The 25,675-nt window shown below is 38.8% G+C and overlaps 1 protein-coding gene across 9 annotated transcripts in view; it reads left to right on the forward strand.

Annotated features, from left to right (window-relative positions):
• The window catches only part of diaph2 (diaphanous-related formin 2), a 323,477-nt gene that overhangs the window by 12,987 nt on the left and 284,815 nt on the right, over positions 1–25,675 (forward strand). For 5 of the 9 annotated variants that reach the window (XM_085903888.1, XM_085903893.1, XM_085903850.1 and 2 more), the window contains exons 1-4: positions 10,951–11,097; positions 11,658–12,028; positions 23,385–23,417; positions 24,705–24,881. In XM_085903888.1, the coding sequence (XP_085760014.1) occupies positions 11,945–12,028; positions 23,385–23,417; positions 24,705–24,881 (294 nt within the window). In that variant the 5' untranslated portion in view covers positions 10,951–11,097; positions 11,658–11,944. The other 4 variants (XM_085903879.1, XM_085903870.1, XM_085903860.1 and 1 more) reach the window with 4 other exon arrangements.

Below are 25,675 nucleotides of genomic sequence, written 5' to 3' on the forward strand. Positions count from 1 at the left end.
GTCATTGGGCATCAGTATCAATTAATTTAGGCTTGTTTAGTCCAAAATAACCATTCCTATTGTGTATTTGATTAGATTATTTCTACATTGACGATTTCCTCTATAGCAGAGATAGTCTGGAACTTGACCGCTGTGATGGAGGAGGAAGTCTCTGTAACAGTAACACAAATGTGTTTCAAAGGAATGTGCAATATCACTTGAAAAGAAAATCTCGAATTTTCTTCACAAAAATCCAATTTCTTACTTTGGCAAATTTTAAACAGTTATCTGCACTATTTATTTGCAAACTTGTTCAAGTTGTAATAGGCAAATAGAACACCAGGCATGGATGAGTTTTACCACAGGATGGCAACAATGTACAACGAATAAAAATAATCTGCCATTATTGCCTGACCTTCAGTTCTGCACTCAGTCTGAAGAATGTAATTTTTTTTAAGGCTCTATTAGTGCTCATGAGGAAGAAACTTTTTGAAAGGATATTTAATTTAGCAAGAATTCTCAAAGCCAAACATCGGGCGTCCTTCTTGGCACCTGCCTGACACAATTTTAGCAAATTTTATACGAAACAAACTTTGGAGAGGAATAACAAACATGGCCTCATCGCTGAGATCAAGCGCTAATGGCGCCCAACACGTAACAGCCAGAATATTCAAGGATACCGCGTCAGCCATTAGTGGTGCAAAATGATAAAAGCGCTGGGTGGCAGACAGCTGAGGAAAAGATAAGAATTGCTGAAAAAAAATTAAACAGAAAGCTTATGTTCTTGCTTTGGTACCCCTCAAAATTTACATGAACCTTGACCTGACAAACAGCTTCATCTTCGACAAAAAAATGTCTGACATTTTCTGTCGAACATGCTTAAAGGACATTTGATTTATGTTTATTTATTCAAAACATAAAGCAATAACAATGAACATGTACTAGCTTGATCTTAAAGTGAAAGTCAGCCCAAGATTTCCAGACTCCCTATTTAATCTAAAATTGCCATCATTGCTTAACAGTGGTTTTTGAACTTTAGTCCACCAAGTATTATTCTGAATAAATATGTTCAAAACATGGCATTTTCTCATTTAAAGGAGTCACCATTTTTAATCTCGAGTCACAAGAAGATTTTCAAGCGCATTCTGCAATCGACGCACTGTCCTCAGCCGCATGGGCATTCCGTTTTTCATCCCCCTGAGACTGATGAATCACGTTTAACTCTCATTCCAGAAATGTAATGTCAAGCAGAATACTGCGTTCGAACTGATGATTAGACAAGTGTATTCTATACATTTTTATAACATAGCATATTTTCTCTTGTAATGTATTAATTATATTTAATTGTATTTTTTTTATTGTTGTTAAACACAATTTTTTATTTTTATTTAGAAAAAGTATCTCAGTAGAAAAGGACACATTTTGATTATGTTTTTTTTTTTTAATCCATCAGTGAGTTATGAAGATCCAGGTAAGCATATTATGTTACCTTCAAACTGTGCCAGACAAGCTATCATCATTAAGTTTAAGCACCTTGACTGCTAACTCATAAAAGAAAAAGTTGCAGAAGAAAAGTCAAGTTTTAATACGCAACGCGCACAAATTGCCTCACGGTCGGCGGTGAACAGAGCGTAGGCCTATTTCGAGGACAAATGCAGAAAGAGAGTTCTATTAAAAATGTGAATTAACGTCTGCGTTATTATGTATGCAGAGTGTTTCACCCTTTGTTGGCCAAACTGAAAATAATCAAGAGTTAGCTGAAGTACTGGCAAGTGGATTCAAAGGCATTATGTTCCTCAAGTGTGTCCATGTACTTCCAACATTCCTCCTGAGACAATTGCAAGAATCACAGTGTGATTAGCTTGTCATCTTCAGCCAAATGAAAACATGTCACATTATAATAAGAATTCTTATCAAATGAAGATGTCGGGGTTTAATAAGCCTTTGCCAAGTGGTCGAAGACTGTGGAGTGCATGTGAAAAGAGACACGGCTACTTATCAATTGAGTATTAGTAATATGTGAGAACACATGACAGCCAAATCTGAGATACAAACCCAGGACCGCAGTGATGTGTGTGTTTGTGCGTGGTACGCATCCATATCACACTTAACATTTCACAAATATTTACAGCTTTTCATTGTGAGCGTGCTCTTTTAATTTTAAGTCCTTATTTCTGCCAGTAAAGCCATAAAGTTGGCTTTCACTTTGAGCTACAGCCCTGCCTCTTGGTATTGTACAGTAATAATAAGTCAAATTATTGCATATAGCCACGACTTGATCGTAATAACTGGGCAATAGTGATGTTGCTATTGCAAAGTTTTACGCTTGTTTCGTCTTGAGCTGAAGTTCATTTCAAATGTTTCATCATGCGTTCCAATCGAATGTGTTTATCATATAAATTGGACAAACAGATTTTCCCCAACGGCTACCTGATGTCATTGGTGTTTTAGATGTGTAATAAGCTGTCCAAAGTCCCTCTGTTGTCGTCTCCCTGTCCCGTCGTCCTTTTGTTTCTCCAATTGCCTTTCTCGGAAACAAGTATGTGGGGATGGTGGTAATGGCCCTCAGTTTATGCCTTAATGAAAGCTTTGCTTCGCCACTCGAAATGTGTTCCTTCACATCAGCATTGCTGAAACTGGAGATGCTGCAATGAGCTCCCCTCCTGTGAGCTCAGCCCACCCACCAAAATGATGCCTGTCTCTGCGCTTATCAAGGTGGCGTTGAGGTGCCTCGGTGTGGTGATTTGAGGAGGCTGGAGAGTTGAAGCGATTTCTTCTTGCTTGGTTTAATGTTCTGACTTGACAAATCTGACCATTGTCATTTCCCCTTCAATGCCTTTGCAGTGGCTTTGAAGAAAAGCCAAAGGAGTGTGGTTAACTACCGTCAAGGAGAAGAGCTGCAATTGCACAGCCATTTCACAACAAGGACCCCTACCATGTGCCCCAAAGCGGTGTGAGTAAGTGTCAGTAAGCGTCCTACTGGGTAAGAAGTGACAATGGCAGCAGTAAAGCATTTTGTGCCAAGACAAAATGGAGAAGAAGCCCAGGATGTGCAAGATGTGCACAAAAGTATGCCGGTGCTGACCGCACACTTAGACACGCAGACAAAAGTGTTGTTGCTGTTGCTCTTCCTTTAAAGCATTTTGTCTTTTTCTTAAATACAAGATAAACAATATAATTATACAGTACAATGTGCTGGCTGATGCAATGCACGTCTACGGTAAAAATCAACATTGTTAGCTAATTTAATATAGCCTACCACTTCCGCTGGTTAGAACAAATTGTAATCCCTCCCCAAGTGGTCAATTATAGACACAGCTGCCAATTGCTTTACTGTGCAAATGGTACGGATGCAAACACGCAATATTCACAGCATAACTCTATTCTGAACCAACATGGTCAACGTTACTCTTTCATTCTCTGACATTGTCAATCAACAAGATAGGAACCACCATTTAAAGCGCCATGCATTCAAAGCTATAGTTAACACAGCTACTGTGTTCGAATATCACATTGAGTGACTTCCGATTAATTAATAATCAAAAGTGAATTCAGAAATTTTTCCTTGACTACGGTGGACCTCCATATACGTACTTTTCTTCTTGTGAACAAAATGTGTTCTGTGTGTTTTGTTTATTTGGAAGGAGGACTGTGTTGATTTGCTTTCGTGTATATTGGAGGCCACTTTTGGTTCAAGGACAATGGCAAAAGATAATGGAACTGAAACGTTTTGTTATTTTGATGCTGTTGTCACTCAAACAGTAAAAGTGAAACAACTTATCTGTCACTGGCCAGGTTCTATAGATAATTTCTCGCTAATTTCCTTCATATTCAAAGTGAAGTATTTATCTTATTTGGCTGAAATTTCTGGAGAAAATCCAAATAACAAACGCATGAGCTCAGATTGTGTGTGTATTTCGGATGTGCGCTCTCTCCTATAAACTTTTGACCTTGTAGGCCAGCGTGATTTGATGGTAAATGGTTGTCATTTGGTGCGCCACGCCTCATGAAGCCGCCCTCTTTTATTACCACTCATGTTTATGGCCCCGCTGATCACAACATTGCAGCAGTGCTTTACTAATTTAATGGCCTCAGGCGCATTAACAAAAACATTGTAGATTTCTCGGTTGATTATTGTACGCTTTTTCAAAGCCGTTTTTCAATGTCAGATTGAACTGGGCGAGCAAAACCGGGGCTGTATTTCTCAGTGCTTGACATGTCCTCTGAGATCAGCACTGTCTGGCCGCCGTGTTCCCGTTCCATCGTAAGAGCAAATATAGTAGCCCGTAGCAGTTCTACTGGTCCGTGCTGATAAGCTTACATTGAATTGTATGGTTGTATGCCCACAGGAAATGCCACCAATAAGGTTAGAGGTCTGATAGTGTTGATATGAAAAGAGCATTGGAAGGAGACACAATGGTTGTTCAGTCTCTGTGATCATTTGTAGGTTTGGCACTCTATAGCCACTTTCCACACCCAAAAGTCAGCTGAATGCATAAGGTGAGATTGTTATTGTCCTTAAATTTACATAGTGCGACCAACCATTTCCACCCTCATCATCTGAAAAGAACAAGGGAAATTAAAGTCAGATAGCCAAATAAAGGCCTGACTCTGGAGGTGTCTATGTAATGTCTATCATGAATTGTGTGGACTTTATCCATTTTCAACCACAGATAATATTCTAATGGCCAATACTTCCTTTACCAGCATGATTTGAATTGAAATCTTGAAATCTCCCCCCTTTGCAACAATTGGCTATACATCTTAAGGATGTTTCCCCTTGCATTGTATCGATAGTAACACAAATGTTCTTCTCCCGACACTCTACATCATGGCCCTCTTTTGTAATCTTGTGACTTATTTTCACATGTTCATGCTAATCGTGCTCCACATACACAAGTCTCTAAGTAGCATTGTTATCAAATCCCGTACTCGGTTCAAAAATTCCTCATAAACTGATGTTTCAATCTGCATATTTAAGAAAAGTAATAATTGAATGACCATTGAAGCCTCATGCCTTTTAAAGGTGCATGAAATTAGATGCTGCGTGTTATAAAAAGTATCAAAGAAAATGATTACAGAAAATTATAGTTGAGAAAATTTTGTTTTTTTTATAGTTTCTATTTTATTTTGGAAAAGTTAAACATGAAAAAGATTTCTCTGTCAGCAGGGTCCCTCAAGGAGGTAGTTAAGATTTGCAATGGCATTATCCATTGTGTTTATCCTCTGTAAATCCAAGGTAGACCTATTAGGGCTTCCCACTGGGAAAAAAAATCCTCTTGTGCTTCCTGTCCTGAAGCTGCCCTCTTCCTCTCTGGGCACAAAGCCACAACCTGCTGTTTCTTCAGGCGCTCAACGGCAGAGGTGGAGTCGCTTGGTTTGAACGTCTAAAATTGGAAACCCAATATCACCTCTAATCTTGCTGAATTCCTCACAACATGGGCAAATTGCTGTCCAGAACCAGCTAACAAAGTAATTCCAGATGTCATGTCATGGAAAAGTGTTTCAGTGTGCTTTTCACCTTGAATTGAAAGTCGTTATTTGGAGAAAGTAGCAGCAGTACATTGACAATGGAATAATTTGTCTGTTTGTGCACTTGGCAGGTAATCGCTCATGAACTTTACAGCAGTGGAGCTTTTATACCAAGACTGTAGATCAGGAAAACTACAATAATCTTTCTAATGGTCTACTCTGCATTTTTTCCAGTGGCACCAAACGGCAAAGTGAGATGTGTTGAAATTAAACTTTAACGATGTTGCTCAATTCACTTGCGTAGCCATTTGCACGACTATTAATATTTATATGATTATGACAAACAGTAATTATGAAAAACATTGGTTTGTACATATTCACTCCACTTCAATTGAATTATCCTTCAGTTTTCAATTTAAAGTATGTAAAAAGAATTACAAGTATGGGCATGTGAAGCCCATAAAACGTTGTTGAATTCACCTCAATTTTATTTAGACAAGTGGTTGCACGGGATACAATTATCTGAATTAAGATCATTTTTGTTAGGTGGACAATACAAATACTTAAAAAAAATATCTCGACCCAGATTATTTTATTCTACGTGACCACTAAAGAAATACAATTCAACACTGTATTTTTCAGTGTATGTGACCCTAACCAGAAGGAATCATTTACAAAATAGTTTCCAGTGTACTTGACCCAAATCAGAAGCAATTGTTTACAAAATAGTCTTGAAAAAAAATAATTTGGACAAAGTTGAACAAAAAACCATAACCATAAAATGCAAATAAATACAAATATACATGAAATAATAGCGTGAAACATTTCCGTTGTTATGGCAACAAATCAAAGGTAATACCAGCGCCACCACATCTGCAAAGTTGTGAAGCTTAACAGTGTTGACGTTGGACTTTAACTTAATCCTACTTCAAATATAACATCTCTGGTGAAAGTAATAATTTTGACATTCATTTGTGACGGTGCATTTGTGACATGCTAAAATTATGTGACAGAATCTTCAGCAGCTGCCTCCATTAAATGAAGACATCAGCGTTGTCTCATGACTACAAAACATTTGTACCTCCACAGAATTTCTGGTTTGAAGAGTTAGGAAGTGGACATAGTGTTGCCAGAGTGGTGGCAGAGTTCTAATTACAACATCGAATCTTGTTGAAGGTGTTGACAAACTCCCATATTCTCCCTCCTCCAGTTAATTCCTTGCCAGATGTCCAGTAGCCGAGTGCCCGGCTGCTCAACCGGATCAAGACACCCTGGGGGGCCAATTTTGCAGGTGGAGCAACCTGGGCAGTAATTTGTTGAACATGCTGTTGACTGAGAGCAATGCCAGACACTCCTGCTCGTCTGTTAGACCACATGCCGAAGTACATCAGAGGTAATGTCTATTCTGTCACTAGATTGTTGCAGAATCATGAAAAATTCTATTGCCATCATTTTGAAAGTGAATCTTTTTTTACAGGAGTTCACCAACCACAATTATAACAACAGCAGTGAGTGCCATTGCCGTTATCCACTTAAAACAAATGAAAAACGAGAGATTACAGTTGATAGGTGACTCTGCTGATGAACTCATTTGAAATATTTTTTTAACCAAATCCAGAAATTCTTTAAAGATGGTGATGTGGAGTCTTACTTGATGTTATAAACAATTTCTTTGTCCAGTAAGCAAGATGATCTTGTACGATGTGGTGGTTAAGTATTGATTAGTGTTAGACTCCTGATATGTAATCATTATACAATCTAGTATGCGTTCAAGTTTAGGTTTGGCTCATTCAGCTTCAGTTCTTGCTGTTTTGCAATATTTCTGTCCTATTTTGCTTCAAACTCCGGTTTTGCTTGACAAACAGTCCATGCCTCCTCACATCTGCAGAGGAGTAAATGCTGTAACCACACCAATATTTGCTGAAATATGGAATGAGAAAAGTGTCTTTGAAATAAGTACATTTGTAAGCCTGTGAGGAAGAGGTTTTTCTGCTGCCGCTGCTGCTGAAAACATTTCATATTTCATCTTGATCCCCCCCCCACACACACATTTCATCTTAAAATTGGGGGGCTGCTTGAGCATGATTTAATATTGCAGCCAGAAGGTTGGATTGATTGCTTGCGCCTGCACGTGCACAACGTTTTGCCACATTAAAACAGAAAATACTGTTTTTCTATTTGGAGATGACTTAAAATCTATATAGAGAGGGGCTTTATGGCTATGGTGAGAGATGATTTGAAAAATTCAAACCTGATGCTATTTTCAGGTCAAGTAAATTTAAGAATATGAACAAATAATCAACACATGAGCATCATAGTATAGCTGTATTTTTCTTTCTTTCTTCCCATAGACTTTCAAGTATTAGATGACTGACATAGGGGAAGTCAATAAGACAAGTCAATAATGGCAAACAAACAAACAAACAAACAAACAAACAAACAAACAAACAAACAAACAAACAAACAAACAAACAAACCGCGCTTCTCCCTGTTGCTTGGTACAGTCATTTTTACAGTGAGTGGCTTGTTTGTATTGATTTACACTCTTGTTTTTCTCTCTGCAGAACAACCAATTCTGACATCTATCTCTAGGATGAGCATTGAGGACACGGTGCAGTATCAGTGTAATACATAGTATTTCGTTCATCCATTTTCCGAACCGCTTTTCCTCACAAGGGTTGACAATGGAGTCTATCCCGGCCGACTTCTGGCTGTAGGCAGGGGATACCCTGAACTGGTTGCCACCCAATCGCAGGGCACACATAGACGAACAAACATTCACACTTACACTACCACGGGCAATTTGGAGTGGTCAGTTCATGCATGCACGTTTTTGGAATGCTGGTACCTGGACGAAACTCATGCAGTAAACATGCAAATTCCACACAGAAAGGCCAGAGGCGGAATCGAACGCACAACCTCTGCACTGTGAGGCGGACGTTAAAACCATTGCGCCCTGTAATACATATTCTTGAGTTAAAATTGATTTTTAAAGCTTTGTGAATTGTAAAATCAAGTTCACGTTATCCATAACATCCTTTTCCCCAAAAAACTAGTTGAAGAAAAATACTGAATGATTTTATTTTCACATTTATTTTTATAATTATGACAAATGACCAAGTTAAACAACATTCCAGACGCATAGTTACCCCAAGTGAACTCTTTCTCTTTTCAGGACGTGCTTGGAGTACATTAATAATTTACAAGTTATCCCTTTTATCTCTCTGATACATGCATACTAGAAATGATCTATCTGACTGCCAGAAGAGCAAAGAGCACAACATCTTCCACCTGGTATACACATTTAGATTTTTAAGGCCTTGATTGATTTTTAAAATGTGCGCCAACATAAAAAAAAAAAAGTTCACCACACACATTATGTTTATGCCTCTATTGACAGTGCAGAGTCTCTTGGCCCAAACCAGATGTGGTTTATGCAATAGGCCATCCACAATGGCACAAAATGCAAAGAAAAAAACACCCCAATATTTACAAATTTCATCCTGACAATTTTAAAATCAAATGGTGTACTGCATATAAGGGAGTACACAGTACATACATGTTTCTAGATCTTTATCTAATAGACTAAGGCAACCTAACCAGTGATCAGACACATCCACACTAGTAGGTTGGAAGAGGAATAATTATTTTCCCAGGGTCAGTCACTCCAGGCGAATGACCTCTCAGGACAGAATATTTCCACAATAGCTTTGTGTGTTTAATTATAAACCATGTGGGTGACCATGTTAGCTACAGTAAATATGCAAATATGAATAAGAAATGGCATCCGTGTCGCTTGCTCTCGCAGTAGAAAACATACCACAGATAAGAATGAGTTTACAGTAGAGAATTCAATGGTCCACATCAACATCACATTGTAAACACGCTCACACTGGATGTATGCTCCATGTAAAATACAAAAGGATACTTAGAAACTTACTTCCTTAAGTGCTGAACTGACTTTTACCGGTAGTTATTTACACGAGTTACTGATTACACTTGAAATAGGTGCGCTTGCTCCGAAGGTGACCGTTGTGTTCAACGTAATGCTGCAGTTAATATCGTCAATATATCTCAAGATCTCCGCATTGAGAGGAGCCAGATGATGTGACTTGGGCATCTGGTTAGGATGCTATCAGGGCGCCTCGTTGGTGAGGTGTTCAGGCTAGGGCTACAGAATATATTGAGATGTAAAGATGTATTTCTTTCATTAAATAATGAAAATGCCCATTCTTTAGGTGTACGAGAATTTAACATCAAAACTACGTATATCGATCAAAGTCAAAGTCAGCTTTATTGTCAATTTCTTCACGTTAAGACACACAAAGAGATCGAAATTACGTTTCCCTCCGTCCCACGGTGACTAGACACACTACACAACACATACAAGCAAATAGCACAAAGAGTAAAAACGAATAGACAAGAGCGATGAATAAGTAATAAGCATATAACCCAAATAAATAAACAATAAATAAATAAATAGATAAATAAGAGGAGCAAAATGAAGCAAGCGTGCATACAGCAGACAGCCAGAATAAAGCGCAAAAGAACAGGACGTCATGCAGCCGAGGGTGGAGGGGGGGAGAGAATTCAGGATCCTGACAGCTTGGAGTATGAAGCTGTTGGCGAGCCTGGTGGTGCGGGAGTGCAGGCATCTGTACCTCTTCCCAGAGGGCAGAAGATCAAACAAAGAGTGAGCGGGGTGACTCACATCACACACAATCGCGGTCACCTTGCGGGTGAGACGGGAGGTGTATATGTCCTTCAGGGAGGGGAGCGGAGCCCCAACGATCTTACTAGCAGTGTTCACTATGCGTAGCAGAGCCTTCATGTTGTATTCAGTGCAGCCACGACCCCACACAGCGATACAACTGGAGAGGACGCTCTCAATGGTGCCACGGTAGAATGTGGTCATGATGGCAGGAGGAGCACTTGCTCGCCTGAGTTTCCGCAGAAAGTACAGGCGGCGCTGAGCTTTATCACTATAGTCAACAAAGATTCTTCAATCTTTCAAAGATTGTGGAGCCCTAGTCCCACTGAGCCCCAGAGGACAACCCAGGACAAGCTGGACAAAGTGGCTCACGAGAGAGAATTTTGGGCTTCCTTAAATTGCTGCCATCACAACCTGGCCTCCGATAGGCGGAAGTGAATTATGATGAGTTATTCACTTATTCATACACTACAATTCATTTGCTCATTCATCTTTTATTTAATATGTGCACCCAAGACATGATACACTATTATATAACTCTGTAGTAATCTTGACATAACACGTTGCACAATCACTGATGCAACATGCGCGTGCGTGTGTCCAGGAAAAATAACACTGAACATGCTGGACGTGTTTTAGTAGGATTCCCGCGATACTTTCGGTGTGACGTCATCCCCATCGCACTATCCCTCGTAGTTATAGATCTATTCTTCTTTCACTCCGCGCCGTCCACTTGCTATAAAATCAGTTTTGACCCCCTCGTCTACACACCACGACGCCACGCCAACCTTTTGACAGCCAACACAATGGACCAATGACCGTTGGGTGCTTTACTCATGCCCAGCCCACCAACCAGTAAAACGTCAGTAGGCGGGGCCTAGCGTGGGCCTGGCATTCAAGTTTGGTTGCAACGATATTGACCAGGATGGGATACTGTGAGTTTGACTGGACACATTACTGTATTTATATTTATCATTCTGTAATTTATTGTTTTGCACTGTCTACTCGCGTGTGGTATTAGCGACCAAGCAGTCGAGGATCTAATGGTGAAGAAGTTCCATAAACGCTAACGTGCCTAAATGCCCAGCTTTGCAAAGTATTCCAGAGACAACAACGGTGATTTTCGACTATTGTTTCTATTGATAATAATACCGATCTGTCAGGATGATGCTACGTGGCTGGTCGCCTCGCTCGTAAACATAAAAAAAAAAATACTATGGTGTCTTGTCGTCTTTTCATGTTATGATCGTGTGGCTAACTTACAACGCGTGCAAGTTAGTGTTTATTTAAACATAGGGCGATCCTAACTGTTCATTGAGATAAAAATAAAACATGTTTCAAATCTGTGGTCGGTGACATTTTCCGGTGCATTCTGCACTCTCTGAATTTGGATGTACTTTGAATATTAATCAGACTGCTTAGGATAACTCGTTTTGCAAGATTTTGTATTTATCGACTTTTGTAAAAATATGTAACAATGTTGATGTCATTTCAGAGAGCGCTCAAGAAGAATTAGTGCTGAACGGATACCACACCTCTTCATCTTGAAGCGACACCCCAACCACTCGGAATTTACTTTTCGCAAGACTTCCACTTATTTATTGTGTTTATTCTTATTTTTTTTCCTGACCGAACGGATATGTGAAAAAAATTACCCCGGAAGGTGTTGCCAAGTGAATTGTTGACAAGAGCTTACGAGTGAAGTTTTCAAACTTTTTCTTCTTGTTGTGACGGTTCCTGTCAAGTCATTGGAGAAGGGAACTTGGAACCACAGGAGGCAAAATGGATCAAGCCAGCGGTGGTGACGACCCTAATAAACCTTCAAAAAAGAGGTCCAGCGAAGATGAAGGCAAAAACAAAAAGCTGGTATGTGTTGCATAAAAAAAAAGTGTTACCACACGCCCCCCAATTTTAAGGAGATTTAGCCTCGATAGTGTTGTTTCAAAATAATCATATTGCGTAAAACAATCAGAAACAACGCATGCAGTTATGTTTTAATGCAGTTAGTTATTGATGCGCGAGTGTGAGTGCAGCTAATAGATTTGTGCGTTCCACTAAAGCGGTAGTGTTTTATGTTATGCTGCACTTTGCACTTAGTGCATCATGTGCTCATCACGTCAATTGGTTCCCCTTAAAGTACTGCAGAGAAACCTTTCGTTGTGACAGTTGGCCCCCGAGGGTTTTTTTGCGGCTCATGTTGAAAGTAGCTTAGCAGTTTGTTGACTCATTGTTTTGTGGTGTGGCCCTACCTGTGAGGAACATCACTCATCATTCATTTCTAATAATTGGTGTTGTGATTTACTCATTGTAGTCTGGGTGTTTGTTTACTAAAGTGCAGAGAGTACCAGGCGTTTTTATTTCTTGGAAATGCCTTTATTTGTATGTTTCTTGAGTCCTCTATTTAAGTTTGTACTGACATAGATGATTTTGAGGTTACATACCTTACAATGTTATCAAGTGGCACAAGAAAGCATGCTCTGGTACCTCTGTATCTATTTTTTTATTTTTTTTTATTGTTGAATATGCATGTCACACATTTTTTTTACGGTAAGTATTCATTTACTGTTACGTCAGTGTATGTTTTGATACACTATGGTGTCTTACAATTTACCCAAAAACTCGGGTTATATCACCGCATTAGGAATGAAAGTTGGTCGTAATTTGAGCATAATTAAGCATAACTTCAGGATCTGTAGCTGTCGTAATTTATTTCTGTAGTCAACCAATATTTAGGTTCACCTCAGTTTACAACATATACCAAGGTAATACGTGTTTCCATCAAGCGCGTAATGCATTCATTTTAATTTAAATCAGCCAAATTTAATTTTACTTAGTTCAGTAAAACAAAGTCATGAGCACATTATCTCCCAAACAAAGTGACAAAAGAATTCTGCTGTAAATTATTCTAATAAACATGTCAGTATTAAACACATTTTCATGGTTGTTTAAACTACTAACTTCAGCTCAATAGATGCCACATGTGCTCTGCAGGCATTGTGTTGAAAGTTTGATTTAATGGCGACCAGTCAAAGGTGTACTGTGAGCATAATGAGGAAAATCATTATGAAAAAATGGATGAAATTTGAGCTTCACAAGAAGTCTCTTCAGGCATTATCTACAACACATGATGGTATCAGTCATCGTAAATTAAATTACATGTTTTGCCCATCGAATGGAAACAGACAAAGGAGGAGTTGATAGGGTGTGAGGCGCTTGTTAAAGCAGAGGCAATTATTTGTACCCTCTATTTATCAGTGGGGCTTCAGTGTCTGATAGGTTATGCCAACGGGCACCATGTTGAGATCTGCCTGGTTGAAGCGCCTGATTGACAGTGTCACATGGCTGCACATTGACATGAAATTATTGTGTAAACATTGCCTGTTATGCCTGAAAACATCGAAAACCTTCCATTAAGTGCTGTCATTTACGGTCGGTCGTGTTGCCTTTCACGCGGCGTAATATAAAACTGCTAATCATGCACGTGTGTGGCGTGCGAATAGCTGCATACCCACATACGCGTCAGCAATAGTATGAACTTGGTGGTTAACCAATTTCCATCCCTCGAGACTTAAAAGTTGGCCTTTTAAACAGTCAAAATATTTCCGACATTCTCACTGAATTGCATTTGCTGAGTGGTTAACATTTTCTTTCCCCAACTGCTCTTACACATATGTGAATCAAATGATAGATAGTCGATAGCACAGACTAGAAATGCTGAATTTCAAGCTGGAAATGTTGCTCTGGCATTAAGTTTTCCCATAAGCAGGGGCCAAATACTCTGTTGCAAACGTCTCGTAATCACCGGTTGTGTTCCAGCAAGGTTTTAAAGGGAAAGTGCGCCACACTAACTGCAAGACAGGAAATCACAGAGGCAAGTGAGGTGCCATGTGCTCCCACAGGCTATCCTGACATCACTCTGCAACTCTGGACTATCCCGACTTCCAACTTTTTAGAGTCGGAATGAGCTCGCCCTGCAGATGTTTCCGATTCCTTAAAGGAGTCTCAGTAATCACTCAAGTTTTCCTTTTCTCAGCCCTCAATGGAGAATCAGTGCGCAACATGTTTGTTAGTTGATGCTGAAATCTCTGAGGAAGTGATTATTCACCTCTGGGTGGGTCCATGAGCTGTCATGATTTGTTTATCCCACATTTTTTGCTGGCCTGAAGTGTGCTTGGAGTGTGGAGATTGCAGTTCTGTGAAGGCCTGGAAAACATGTTTTAAACATGTTTTAGTTGATCTGTCAAGTAGTCTTGGGGGTTTCCATCAAATGGTGGCTGCACCAAATCAACACAAGCCTCTTACACACTTGCCATCTAAGCTGGCCTCTTTGACCTTTTCTTGGCTAGCTGTGCTGTGTGTGAGGTACCGTGTATGCGTCATAGGCCAGCAAACTTGATTCTGAAGTCCTTGCTTTTGCAGATTATATTAACTTGGCAATGCATACAGGCTAAAATCTGATTGGAGAAAACAAGGCAAAAAAAAAATCCAATATACAGGTTAAAATATTACACTCATTTGATCCCTTAAACGACATGGCCCCACCATCACTTGATTCACTCAAAAAAAAAAAGCAAAAGCTTTCCTTACAGTGATTGTCAGACATTGGCGTCTGTCGTATTTATTTTGACATTTTTATCACCTGAATGTGTGAAACATTCTATAAATCTTAGTGAAAACGTTTTACTGGTTCGATGTTTTATAAACGTACCCTTAAATGGAACACATCAAGTGTGTGTGTAAGTTAAAACCTACCACAAGCTAAATCTAAATAGGGTCCATAGTCTTTTTAGAGTCTGGCGCAAACTGTCCGACACCGGTTGCGTTTCATATTAGCAGAGTCAAAGCAGTCTGTAGAGAAGAACAACAATACAGGTGTGTTTGGGCTATAAGTCACCAGGAATGCTTTCATCACAATTACCGCATTCTGGCTTTGGGCGCAGGACATAGATACTAAAGCCAGCCAAGGATATTAGAATAACACAACTAAAGTTAATGTTACTTTTACGGCTTGTTCTGTTAATGTTGGGGAAAAAAACTGACTTGAGAACGAGAGGACCTTTTTTTAAAAGGAATTTGAGGGAGCAGGTTTGACGGACTGGGAGAATGTTTCGTTTTTGCATACCAGAGCAAAAGATGATGTCACATTGAGCTGCACCAAGGGAAAGTATTTCCCACACAACCACCTCATAGTTGGACTCACTGTTCCCATGTCACAATGTAGGCCTGATTGTAGCATGTGCTGTCACAAGGATCAAGTGGGAAATCGTACAGAAGGTTCAATGCTATATTGGAACTGAATGATTTTACAGTCACTGTGTCATTTCAAACACTCGCTGATTAAAATGTTCTATAGTCTGCCATGAAAAGATGTGAAGAAAGTTACGAGTAAGAATTTATGGCAGATTGTTTTTAGAAATTTAATCGCGATCATTTTTGGACTGGTTGTATTTCAGATCATTTGTACTCAATGCTGGAATAATTAAACTTGGGTGATTAGGGAAATGAAGATCAGTTAATTATGAGATCTTGGACATTGGAGACCTGACTGTGGCGGTGATGGGCTGACATGTCCTTTGTATTGAGGTTGTTTTAGTGCGATCACAGTTTCACATGTGTAAAAAAAGATGTGCTACACCAAATAGAATGAAACTGCTATACGTGACGCTGGAAGATCTTCAATTTGTTTGGATTCAGAAATAATAGAAAATAAAATAGAAAAAATAATCCAGTCAATCTTTCAACATTTGAATGTTTTTTAAATAAAGTAAATTGAATAGTTAAATAACTCATCTAATGTGATGAATGCACAATGCCTCTTTGTAGCAGTGGCATTGTTGACATCACATAAATGACAAAATAAGTTAACCACTGTAAAACAAAGTCAATAAAACATTTAAAACAATTGATGCTTATCGGGAAGCTCCAGTCTTTATTGCTTTGAATGGAAGTCTGCATGTTTTTTGTAACCTCCAGTGTATTTTTCACAGTGTTCGAATAATGTTAGACAAATTTACAGAAAATTTAGCGCACACCTAAGTAAATTATAAGGGCGTGTGTGACAGTGGTTTGAATTCTGAAATTCTGTTGAATTTTTGATGCAGATTTATCGCAAAGATACCTCCAGACACTTGTTTATCTTCATGTTTTTTTCAGATGACCTATCAAGCGTTAACCACTCTGCTACATTAGCAAGGTCTTGTTGACATTAGAGTTAATCCAAATGGCCAAACACTTGAAAGCTGATCTATATTCCTGCTGCTGTTGTGTACCTTTCCCACAGTGCGTCGATTGAATGTAGCCAGTGTTGAGCAGGCTCGTGAGGCAGGAAATGCCCCACGTGCGAGTCTGTCCATGGCATTCAGGAAGTTGGACAGAGAGAAAGGAAGCAGTGAAGAATGCTTGAGTAACACGGTGGAAGAAACCCCCCCTCTCTGTTTGTCTGCACCCGAGGCTCAGTCATCTCCTCTTGCAGGACATCAGTCACACTCAGTTATTTGTCGACTAAATATGGACCTCGATGTGCTAAGTTTCTATTTTTGTTTATTTTTTTTACACAAATTATGACTGAAGCACCTATCCCACTGAGCAGAGAACAATTGCGATTGTTTTCAAAGGCAGCAAATGTTACATTCACGTCAGAGTTTAATTTAAGAGGTTTCTAATTCTGTTTTGTATATTAATATTGACTTTGAAGGGTTTTGTATTAAATGACATTCATGTTCAAATACTGGTGAGCCCCTGAAAATGGAGCTACACTACAAGAATTGCACTTCACAATAAACCACCTAAAATCAAAGCAGATTGTTTTACAGATTGTAGTCTGTAAAGGCAAACACAACAAAAATGCTGTGTCCAAATACTTCTGAATCTGACACAACTTGAGAAATATGCAACTGATCTCGCTGAATAATGTTATTAATAGACACATATTCAACATCGCTAGTCCTTAAAGATGAACGTACAAGAGATTTACAGGGACAGAGATAACCCGAGGGCCTGGCTGTGCAGTCACATGGTTATAGCGCTCACTGAAAAGCCATTCAAATGTTGCCTGGCCTGGCTTTTGTGTGCTTCCCCTTTCAAATGATTGCTGTTTTAAGACAGGCCCAGTGCCCGCCTGAAATAATAGAATAGCTCGGCCGCTCACTCACTCATGCCCATTTAAAGGCATGGACATTAAACATTTTCATTTTTCAAAGCAATTACTGTGTTCCAGGCTATTTTTAGATTGCTCAATGAGCAGTTTTTATTTAGTCTTTACCAAGCAAGTCATCTGAGAAAAGTGCACCATTTAAAAAAAAAAAATCTGGCCTTTGCATGCTAGTTTGCAACATTTATGTGCCAAGCTTTATACGCTTTCCCCTCCCCTCACACAGAGAATCTTCCATTTTAAACTGTAGTCCGTCCTTGTAAGCAATCTTCTAAATAGATGCTTCATGGCATGCTAGCGCAGGCTGTAAGAGTTCTATGAGGCGGATGTGCTAACCACTGCTTCACCAAGCCAACTACCTTAGAATTACTTCAAATTTTGAACTGTTACACATGAAAAAAAGTAGCCTATTTTGAGATTAGTTCTCAGTTAAAAGTGTCAGCACAGCATTTATATGGTGTCTTTCAGTGGTCACTAAAACAAAAAGATTTAAGTGAAATTTGTGGCAAGAATGTTGGAAAAACATGCAGTTGTATGTTAAATTGTTAACAATGGTATATGAGTAAAACCCATGACATGATCAAGAAAATTTTGTGGTTTTGAACAGTGCAATTCTTGTATCCAAAGGCATTATCACATTATTATTGGTACTTAGTGTCTTCACGTAGACTATGCATATATTGAAGCACTTTTACTCGTACACTGTCTGAAAAAGTGGTATCGCTGCATAGGTAAGGAAAAAGTGACAGAATTTTTAAAGTCCTAATGAATTGTCCTGGAATGGAAAAATAAACTTGTCTTTAAACATGCTGTGAGCTCCTGTCAAGACCCATCCAGGAAAAGTGATTTTCTTCTTGAATAGAACACAATCGGGATTATATTATGTCCTGTGTTTCAGCTTTAATTGAGTCTTTGTTTCTCCATCTATTGGTTCAAAAAGGCCACACGCACGCACGCACGCACGCACGCACGCACGCACGCACGCACGCACGCACGCACGCACGCACACACACACACACACACACACACACACACACACACACACACACACACACACACACACACACACACGCAATACAACCAACGCTCAAAATTTGATTGCCTCGAAAAGCAATTTTTTTTTCATGCGCTAATAAGCAATAACTCAAGAACGAATTGTTTTTGTCGTGTAAACCTCCTCACCGAGTTCCTGAAGGCAGCAATTGAATACAATATAAAAAATATGTGGCTTGATTAAGTTTGACAAAGATTTGTTCAGACGGTGTGTAATTGGGTTGGTATTTGGTCCCCTCTGAATGCCTGAAATGCCAAAATGTGAATAACGTTATTGGCAAATGGCCACAATGTAGATGAAGGTCTTGTTTTTGCACAGAAATAAATATTAAATAAAATATATATATTTTTTTTAATGTTATTTTTATCCCCAGGGTGAGGATCTGCCTGTAGAGGGAGACCAAGCTATTTTATTAAGTTGCCCCAAACTATTGGCAGTTATCCCCCGTGTTATTATTAGAAGTCATTAAAGTTAAAGCTAATTTGTTTCTAAACTCGTATAAGAGGCGTCGCGGCCACCGACTTTATCGCGATCGTTCCGGTGAGTGACTTAAAATGACATCATACAGATGGTCCAGTTAAATTGGTTGAGAATAACAGTTATTGCTTTCACTAAATGCTGTGTAATGTTGCCAATCTCAAACATAAATGGTTTGTTTTTACATGTGCACGTTACAGATCCATTAGAGATGCATCACTTTAGTCTTCCTTGTACCACCACAAGTAAGCACAAAAGAACATAACTTACTCTGATTCGTATTGGTTGTATGCATACTTTGGCGTACGTCCCTAAACCGACTTTCAATAGGATTTCATTTAGGGGAGACCTAGAATTCATTTTTCTCATCTCCTTAAAAGGCATGATGTTGGTTTTTCCTAAACATTTATTACGATGAAAAAGTTTACTTTATTAATTGAGGGTACCCTGAGGACATGTAAACTTGATTGTTAAATTACGTTGTTGCAATGTTGCCAAGATAATGGGGCAAGGAAAGGCCCTCAAGTCAAGGCAATTTGCCAACCAGTGGTTTGATTGTTGTTAAATAGATTAAAGTGCGCCATTTAAATATTAGCCTGTTTCACACAGTATTGTAGTGCTGTTGCATGCCGGGGGTTAATGACGCATAAATGCTTTGATTTAGCAACAGCAATAGTTGTTGCCTTTGTCACCTTTACCGAGAAGAACCCATTGTTGGGCAGACGCCATTTTCGAAATATGATTTGAAGAACTTTCACAACTTTGAATGAGTCAATTACATGCAACAGAAAGTCAAAACAAGTGCTCGCACTGTGTGTTTGGCTTGTTGCCATTTCATTTTCATCCCATTGACAGTGTGTTTCAAACTGTTGTCAGCTGTCAAAACAAATCTAGAAGACAATTTCACAGATTTACAATCCCGGTAATAACATCCTTTTAACATTGTTGCAGTGACAAAAGAAAGGCCTTCACATTGTGAAATTGTATTCAAATTCTGACAATAGCAACATGACATTACCGAAAAATGGCAGTCTTGTTAGAATCACCACTTCAAGCTGAGTATAACGCACCAAGAATTTTGAAAATCAGGTGATGGGTTTTGGAGAAAATGATTTTTTGCGTTGGACAAAATATCTCACCTCTAGAAATCTTTTCTCAAAACACACCTTCAAAGTAGATTCAAATTGTCCGACAAGTTTCAATTACCGTATTTTTCGCACTATAAGGTGCACAGCATTATAAGGCGGACCCTCATTGAAATATTTTTCTTTTAGAAATTATTTCATATTTAGGGCGCACCGGATTAAAAGGCACTTAAAATAGAAGCTATACTGCATCAAAATGAGGTTGACTAGGGTTGCGGTATGCATCCACTAAATGGTGCTGTGCCAAACAGAATATGAACCCAGTCAATGAGGTAAGGTCCAACTCCCTCTCTGTATGGAAGTGATATGCTCTGGCTTCTTAGTCCAGCAACGGCACACTAAGGTCATAAACTTTCTTTAATTTAATTTGTATCGTGATAAACCAGTCAATGAGGTATTCAGTCAAACTTTATATACAAAAAATGCACAATAACCAATGAGCCCTCAGTAAACAATCGCTTTTCTCAAACTATCTCCTATAAAAGTTATCGGAACCGACTAAAGTTCGATCTTAAACATTGGTACTGCTTACTTATGTTTCCCTTCCATATCGATACGTAAATTTACTCGAAATATTCACGGAGCAGCCTATTTTGAAATGAAAGAGCCTCGTGCGTATAGCAGCTATCATTATAGCATTAGCCACCCCAAACTCCCATGAGCCTCAGCAGAGTGTCATGGCGGCCCCCTGTAATCAATCACGTTTCTCAAACTCTCTCTCATAAAAGTGATTGAAACCGACTAAAGACTGGTTTAAAACATTGGTGCTGCTTATTTATGATTCCGTTGCATATTGATCCGTTAACATACTTGAAAAAAATTAACGAAACAACCTTTTTTGTAATGAAATAGCCTCGCGGGTACAACAGCTATTCAGTGAGGCCCCCTGACTACGGTTGCCGTAATGCTGGGAAGCGATGCGACCTCGTAATTAGTAGTCGTACTAAAACGTACTGAAACATTTTGGCAGAGCGCTGTGTACTGCTCAACAAATTCATCAATTGATCCATATATAAGGCGCTCTGCATTATAAGGCGCACTGTGGTTTTTTGAGTAAATTTTAAGTTTTTAAGTGAGCTTGATAGTGCGGAAAGTACGGTAAAAGATACCCACAAGTTGCTCATTGGGTCAAAATTACCTGGATGTTCCAAAGGCCAAAACTTGCCTTCAAAACTTGACTTAACTGAGTCGTGCACTTATTTCATCAGTTTTTTTGGGTCAGTTAATTTGTTATGGGGCATTTTACAGGCGTTTGAAGTTATCAATCCACAGAAGCTGCCCTCTTGTCGTGCAGGTCTGGGAACCACTTTTGTTGTGTACTGTGTCTAGTCACCGTGGGACGGTGGAAAACGTAATTTCGATCTATTTGTGTGCCTTGGCATGTGAAGAAATTGACAATAAAGCGGACTTTGACTTTTGACTTTTCAATGTGCTGCCATTTGACAATACATCCATCCATTTTCTTTATTGCTTATCTTGTTCAGTGTCATGAGCCTAGCCGAGTTGATGAGAAGCAAAAGGTGGCCATCACAAATATATAAAATGCAAAAGAATAAATAACTAGTGTTCCCACTTAATGGATGGACATTTCATCAAACGCTCAGCATAGTCCCCTATGTTCTCCTGACTTCGAACAACCATTCACAACACGCATGAAGGAAGGCACTGTGTGGATGTGCGATTCAAGTTTTGACTGAGTGTTCAGTTGTCCCCGCAAGCGACAGTTGACGGAGGAGCACTGAGGGAGGTCCAGGTTCGAGCCAATGTGTTCGCTCTCCCCGGCACTACTGATTTCATGATTGCAGTGGAGGAGAAATCCACGGCTCTAGGCAACCTTTATGACCATTAGTGGCACACATCGCTCTATTCATTAGCAGCTCACAGTCCCGTGCCTCGGCTCACATGGCACTGCAAGCTACTGTCGTCTTAAAAATGTCTTTGGCAGACGTAATGGTGTTTGGGAACATCCCTTTGGTCATTTTGAATGTTCCCCTTTTAGAAGCAAGTATTGCCTTTTAAAACTAGTTTTGCCATATTTATAACTAACGTCACAGTCTAATCTCTGAAATTAAAAGTAACAACCTCAGATATGTTTGTATTTAGGATTTGGTTTTCATTTTGCTTTAATAAAACCAAAATTGGAAATCTACTACTACCTATGATAAAAGGTACTCATGCATATTCACCCTATGATAATCGGGGTGACAAATTGTGTTTTAAAAGTGTATGAGGGCGAATAGCTGAGACGATTCTTTTTAACACTCGTATCATAAAGACATAAGTAAGAAGCTGGATAGTAAAATAAAATAAGCAACACCTTTTGATCTTGTGTCGTGGTCGCAGTAAAAGTGTGCCTTGAGGGCATTTAAATTAGATGGGGGCTGGAAAGCTGTGGGGCTATGGCATTATAAATGTCCATTTTATCAATCATTTCAATTTTCCTTGGTGATGGGTATTCTTATTTCAGGTGTGCATGCCAGGAAATGTGTGCTCTTCAATTTTGAAACAAGTTTTTTTTATGCCATGCATGTGCAATGTTTTTTTTCCAGGTATCATATACAGGTTCATCTCAATAAATTAAAATGAAAAGGTCATTTCTTTCAATTAACAGTGCAGTACGAGGCTTGATTTTTCTTATTTATTTTCATTTTGCATAGCAGTTTGCAAATTAACAACTTCATTGGAGTAGCAAATTTCTAAATTTGTGGAGCAATTTGTCTTTGAAATAGGGGTTTTATTTACCCCCTACTATTCCTGTTTTGGGCTTTTCCGATTTATCCTTATTGTGTATAACAGTAAGTCTTTTAGAGAAGCAAGGCTGAATTGATTTTAAAAAGCTCGGCTGTGGAATAATTTTTTTTAAATAAAGCGACAAATTGACACTTGACAATTAGTCATGTGCGCCTCTGTCAAATGAACATGATAACGGGTCACTATTTTTGATGGTGGGCGATGGATGTTTGAGTCTCCGTTTTGCTATTCAATATGTAAAAATGAGGCGCAAAATATTAATTTTAATGCAAAAACAGCCATGCAAAGCCTCTTCTTTTGACCCTTGCTGTATATGGTAAATTTGGGAATTTTGTTACTGTAACCTATAATCATCCAAATTAAAACCAATAAATTCTCTAGTGTTTGTCTTGAATCTATATTTTCCATTGCAGTTTATTGAGATACGCCTGTAGATGATGGAAACAAATTTGTCAGGTCTTTGTTTTGTTACTATCTTTGTTTTGGGGCTCACCTCCATCTCTGTTAGCATTCTTTCATAAGAATGAGACATGATGCAGGAGAGACACTTGTTCACATGTGCATTCCACATTGATGTGGGGTTTTATTCACCAGTTGTGTGGCATTTCTTGTCATTTACATTGTGCCCTCCCTCCCTTCCAACAGAACATACACATAAAAACATTGGCTGATGATATGGTAAGGTGCTGGGTTTTACTTTGGCATGTCACTTTTTTGTTTTTATTCTGCTTGATACTCATTTGTTTATCATGGCTGCATGAGATGTGACTGAACTGAAGTAAGCAGATGGATCAAACATGCATCAGAAGCCATCTAAGAAAATGTTTTCCCATTTCTAATTTCCTGCTAAAATATGTCACGTGTCTTCTTGTTTCACCCAGCGTGACAGCTTCTAGTTTGTTCGATCCATTTGAAAATATTTCAGTAACTGAACATCATGCATGGCAATATTACCTTTGTCTGTTTATGTATGTACATTTATTGTGTTGTTTGATTTCAATGAAAAAAAACAAAAAGCTCAATTTACCGGGCAGTGACTCATGATGGCAAAGTGAAATTATATTTTATAATTTTTTTTATTTTTCTTCAATATAAAACTTAATGTGTTCACCAGTTTTTTTTTCCATTTAAGAAGGTATATGTTAGAAAATGTAACATTAGAAAGAAGGTCAGAACTGTGCTGACATATAGTCCAATAGGGTGAAAATAAAAATATGGTAAAAAATGATAAATTTGTCATTTTTTATTAAATACAAAAATGACTATGCATTCATTTTTTTATTTATTGAGCTATTGTAACTTTTTGGTGTCAGCATCTACCACTGAACTTTATACTATGGTTCTGTTTTATGGGAGTAGGTTTTTTACACATAAATTAATAAAATGAAGGCGATAGCGGCTGATTATCATGTTTGCTGCCATTGTAAAAGCTGTAAATGTCCCAAACCACACTTTCACTTTGCCAACTTTGTTACTGGTTCCAAATTAATAATTACAATTGAACAACACATTAAAAGGGAATGAAATGGTTACCTTCCAAACCAACCGGGTATGTCCATTAATTCAGCATGAGCTCTCTCTTTCATTCCATACTAATCCTAACAATTATTGCATGTGGGGATCATGTTTTTTTTTTTTTTTCTTTGTTCACACTATGCACTATGGAGATTAATAAATAGCGCCTGTCATGATTGTTGTTGACGTCATGAAAGTTAGCTGAGTTTTTTCTTTTTTTTTTAACAACTTTGGGTAAGGTGGTAAGTAAAGTCTCTATGAGGTTCATACAGTATTTGATTTTCAGTGTGATGATCTGTTTCGCTCTTGTGCTATTATTTGTTTAGGTTACAAAATGTTTTGAATTTTTTTTACCTCCGACATGAACGTTGCTAATCTTATTTTATATGGATTGAAGGCACGGTTGTAATATTATTAGAGAGATGTCTGATATATCATGTTTTCTTGCAGCGCGATCGCATTACCAGTTTCCGAAAGACGGGAACGAAGAAGGAGAAGCCCCTCATCCAGCACCCCACGGACCCCCTCTCCATTCACACCGAACTGCCCATCCCTCAGCCGCTTTTCGACGACCGTTCAAAGAACCTCTCAGAAAAGGAGATCATTGACCTCTTTGAGAAGATGATGGTAAGTTTGGTCTGTTGTGTCCCTGCACGCACTGGAATCACATTTGATGCTGTCCTTTAGTCCATGCAAGTAGACCTTCAGTACAGTTTGAATATAGCAGTGTTGAGACAAGAAGTCCAGCGTGTAATAACTATTGCTTTATGCTGAGTACAATTCTAGCTCCAAGAGGATTGTTTAGTGAAGGATTTATTTTTAATTGATCCTTCTCTGATAATTGGGAGACATTACTGCCACCTGTAGGACACTTTAGCCTTAGTTTTTACCTCTGTCTGTCTGTCTCTCTCGCTCTCGCTCTTTTTCACAGCTATAACATTCATCCTAACTCATAATTATCTTAGACACACTTGCTTTCACACAATGCATCTTCTTTACCCAGAATAGACTTAATTTGTGTTTAGGATTTGAATACATTTGCGCGTCAGTTTTCGTTTTCAGGCCAAAATGATTCATTTTCACTCCCCTGTGGGGTCAAAGAAAGACTAACTACAGCTTCATCTCATAAGTTGTGCCCTTGATAATACCTAAATGTGTTTTGTGTATGCCTTTTTGTTCCTTCTCAGACAATGGCCTTTAATGCCAGGCACGACACTACACCATCAGTGATTCTAGTTTTTAATCAGGCTCTGACGTGAGTGTTTTCTTGCCTGGTTGCTCATCCCTGTCACACAGTTCACCTCTCAGTGACGATGTTTGTGCGTTTAAGGGTGGAGCAATGTTAAACCCGAGCTTATATTTGTTCGCTGACAGATGACACAGAAAGCAGGTTTGAGCAGGGATTGACATTTGACTGGCAT

This window comes from Syngnathus leptorhynchus, chromosome 2 (genome assembly GCF_054491065.1).
Source record: "Syngnathus leptorhynchus isolate UIUO chromosome 2, UIUO_Slep, whole genome shotgun sequence".
Classification (NCBI taxonomy): domain Eukaryota; kingdom Metazoa; phylum Chordata; class Actinopteri; order Syngnathiformes; family Syngnathidae; genus Syngnathus; species Syngnathus leptorhynchus.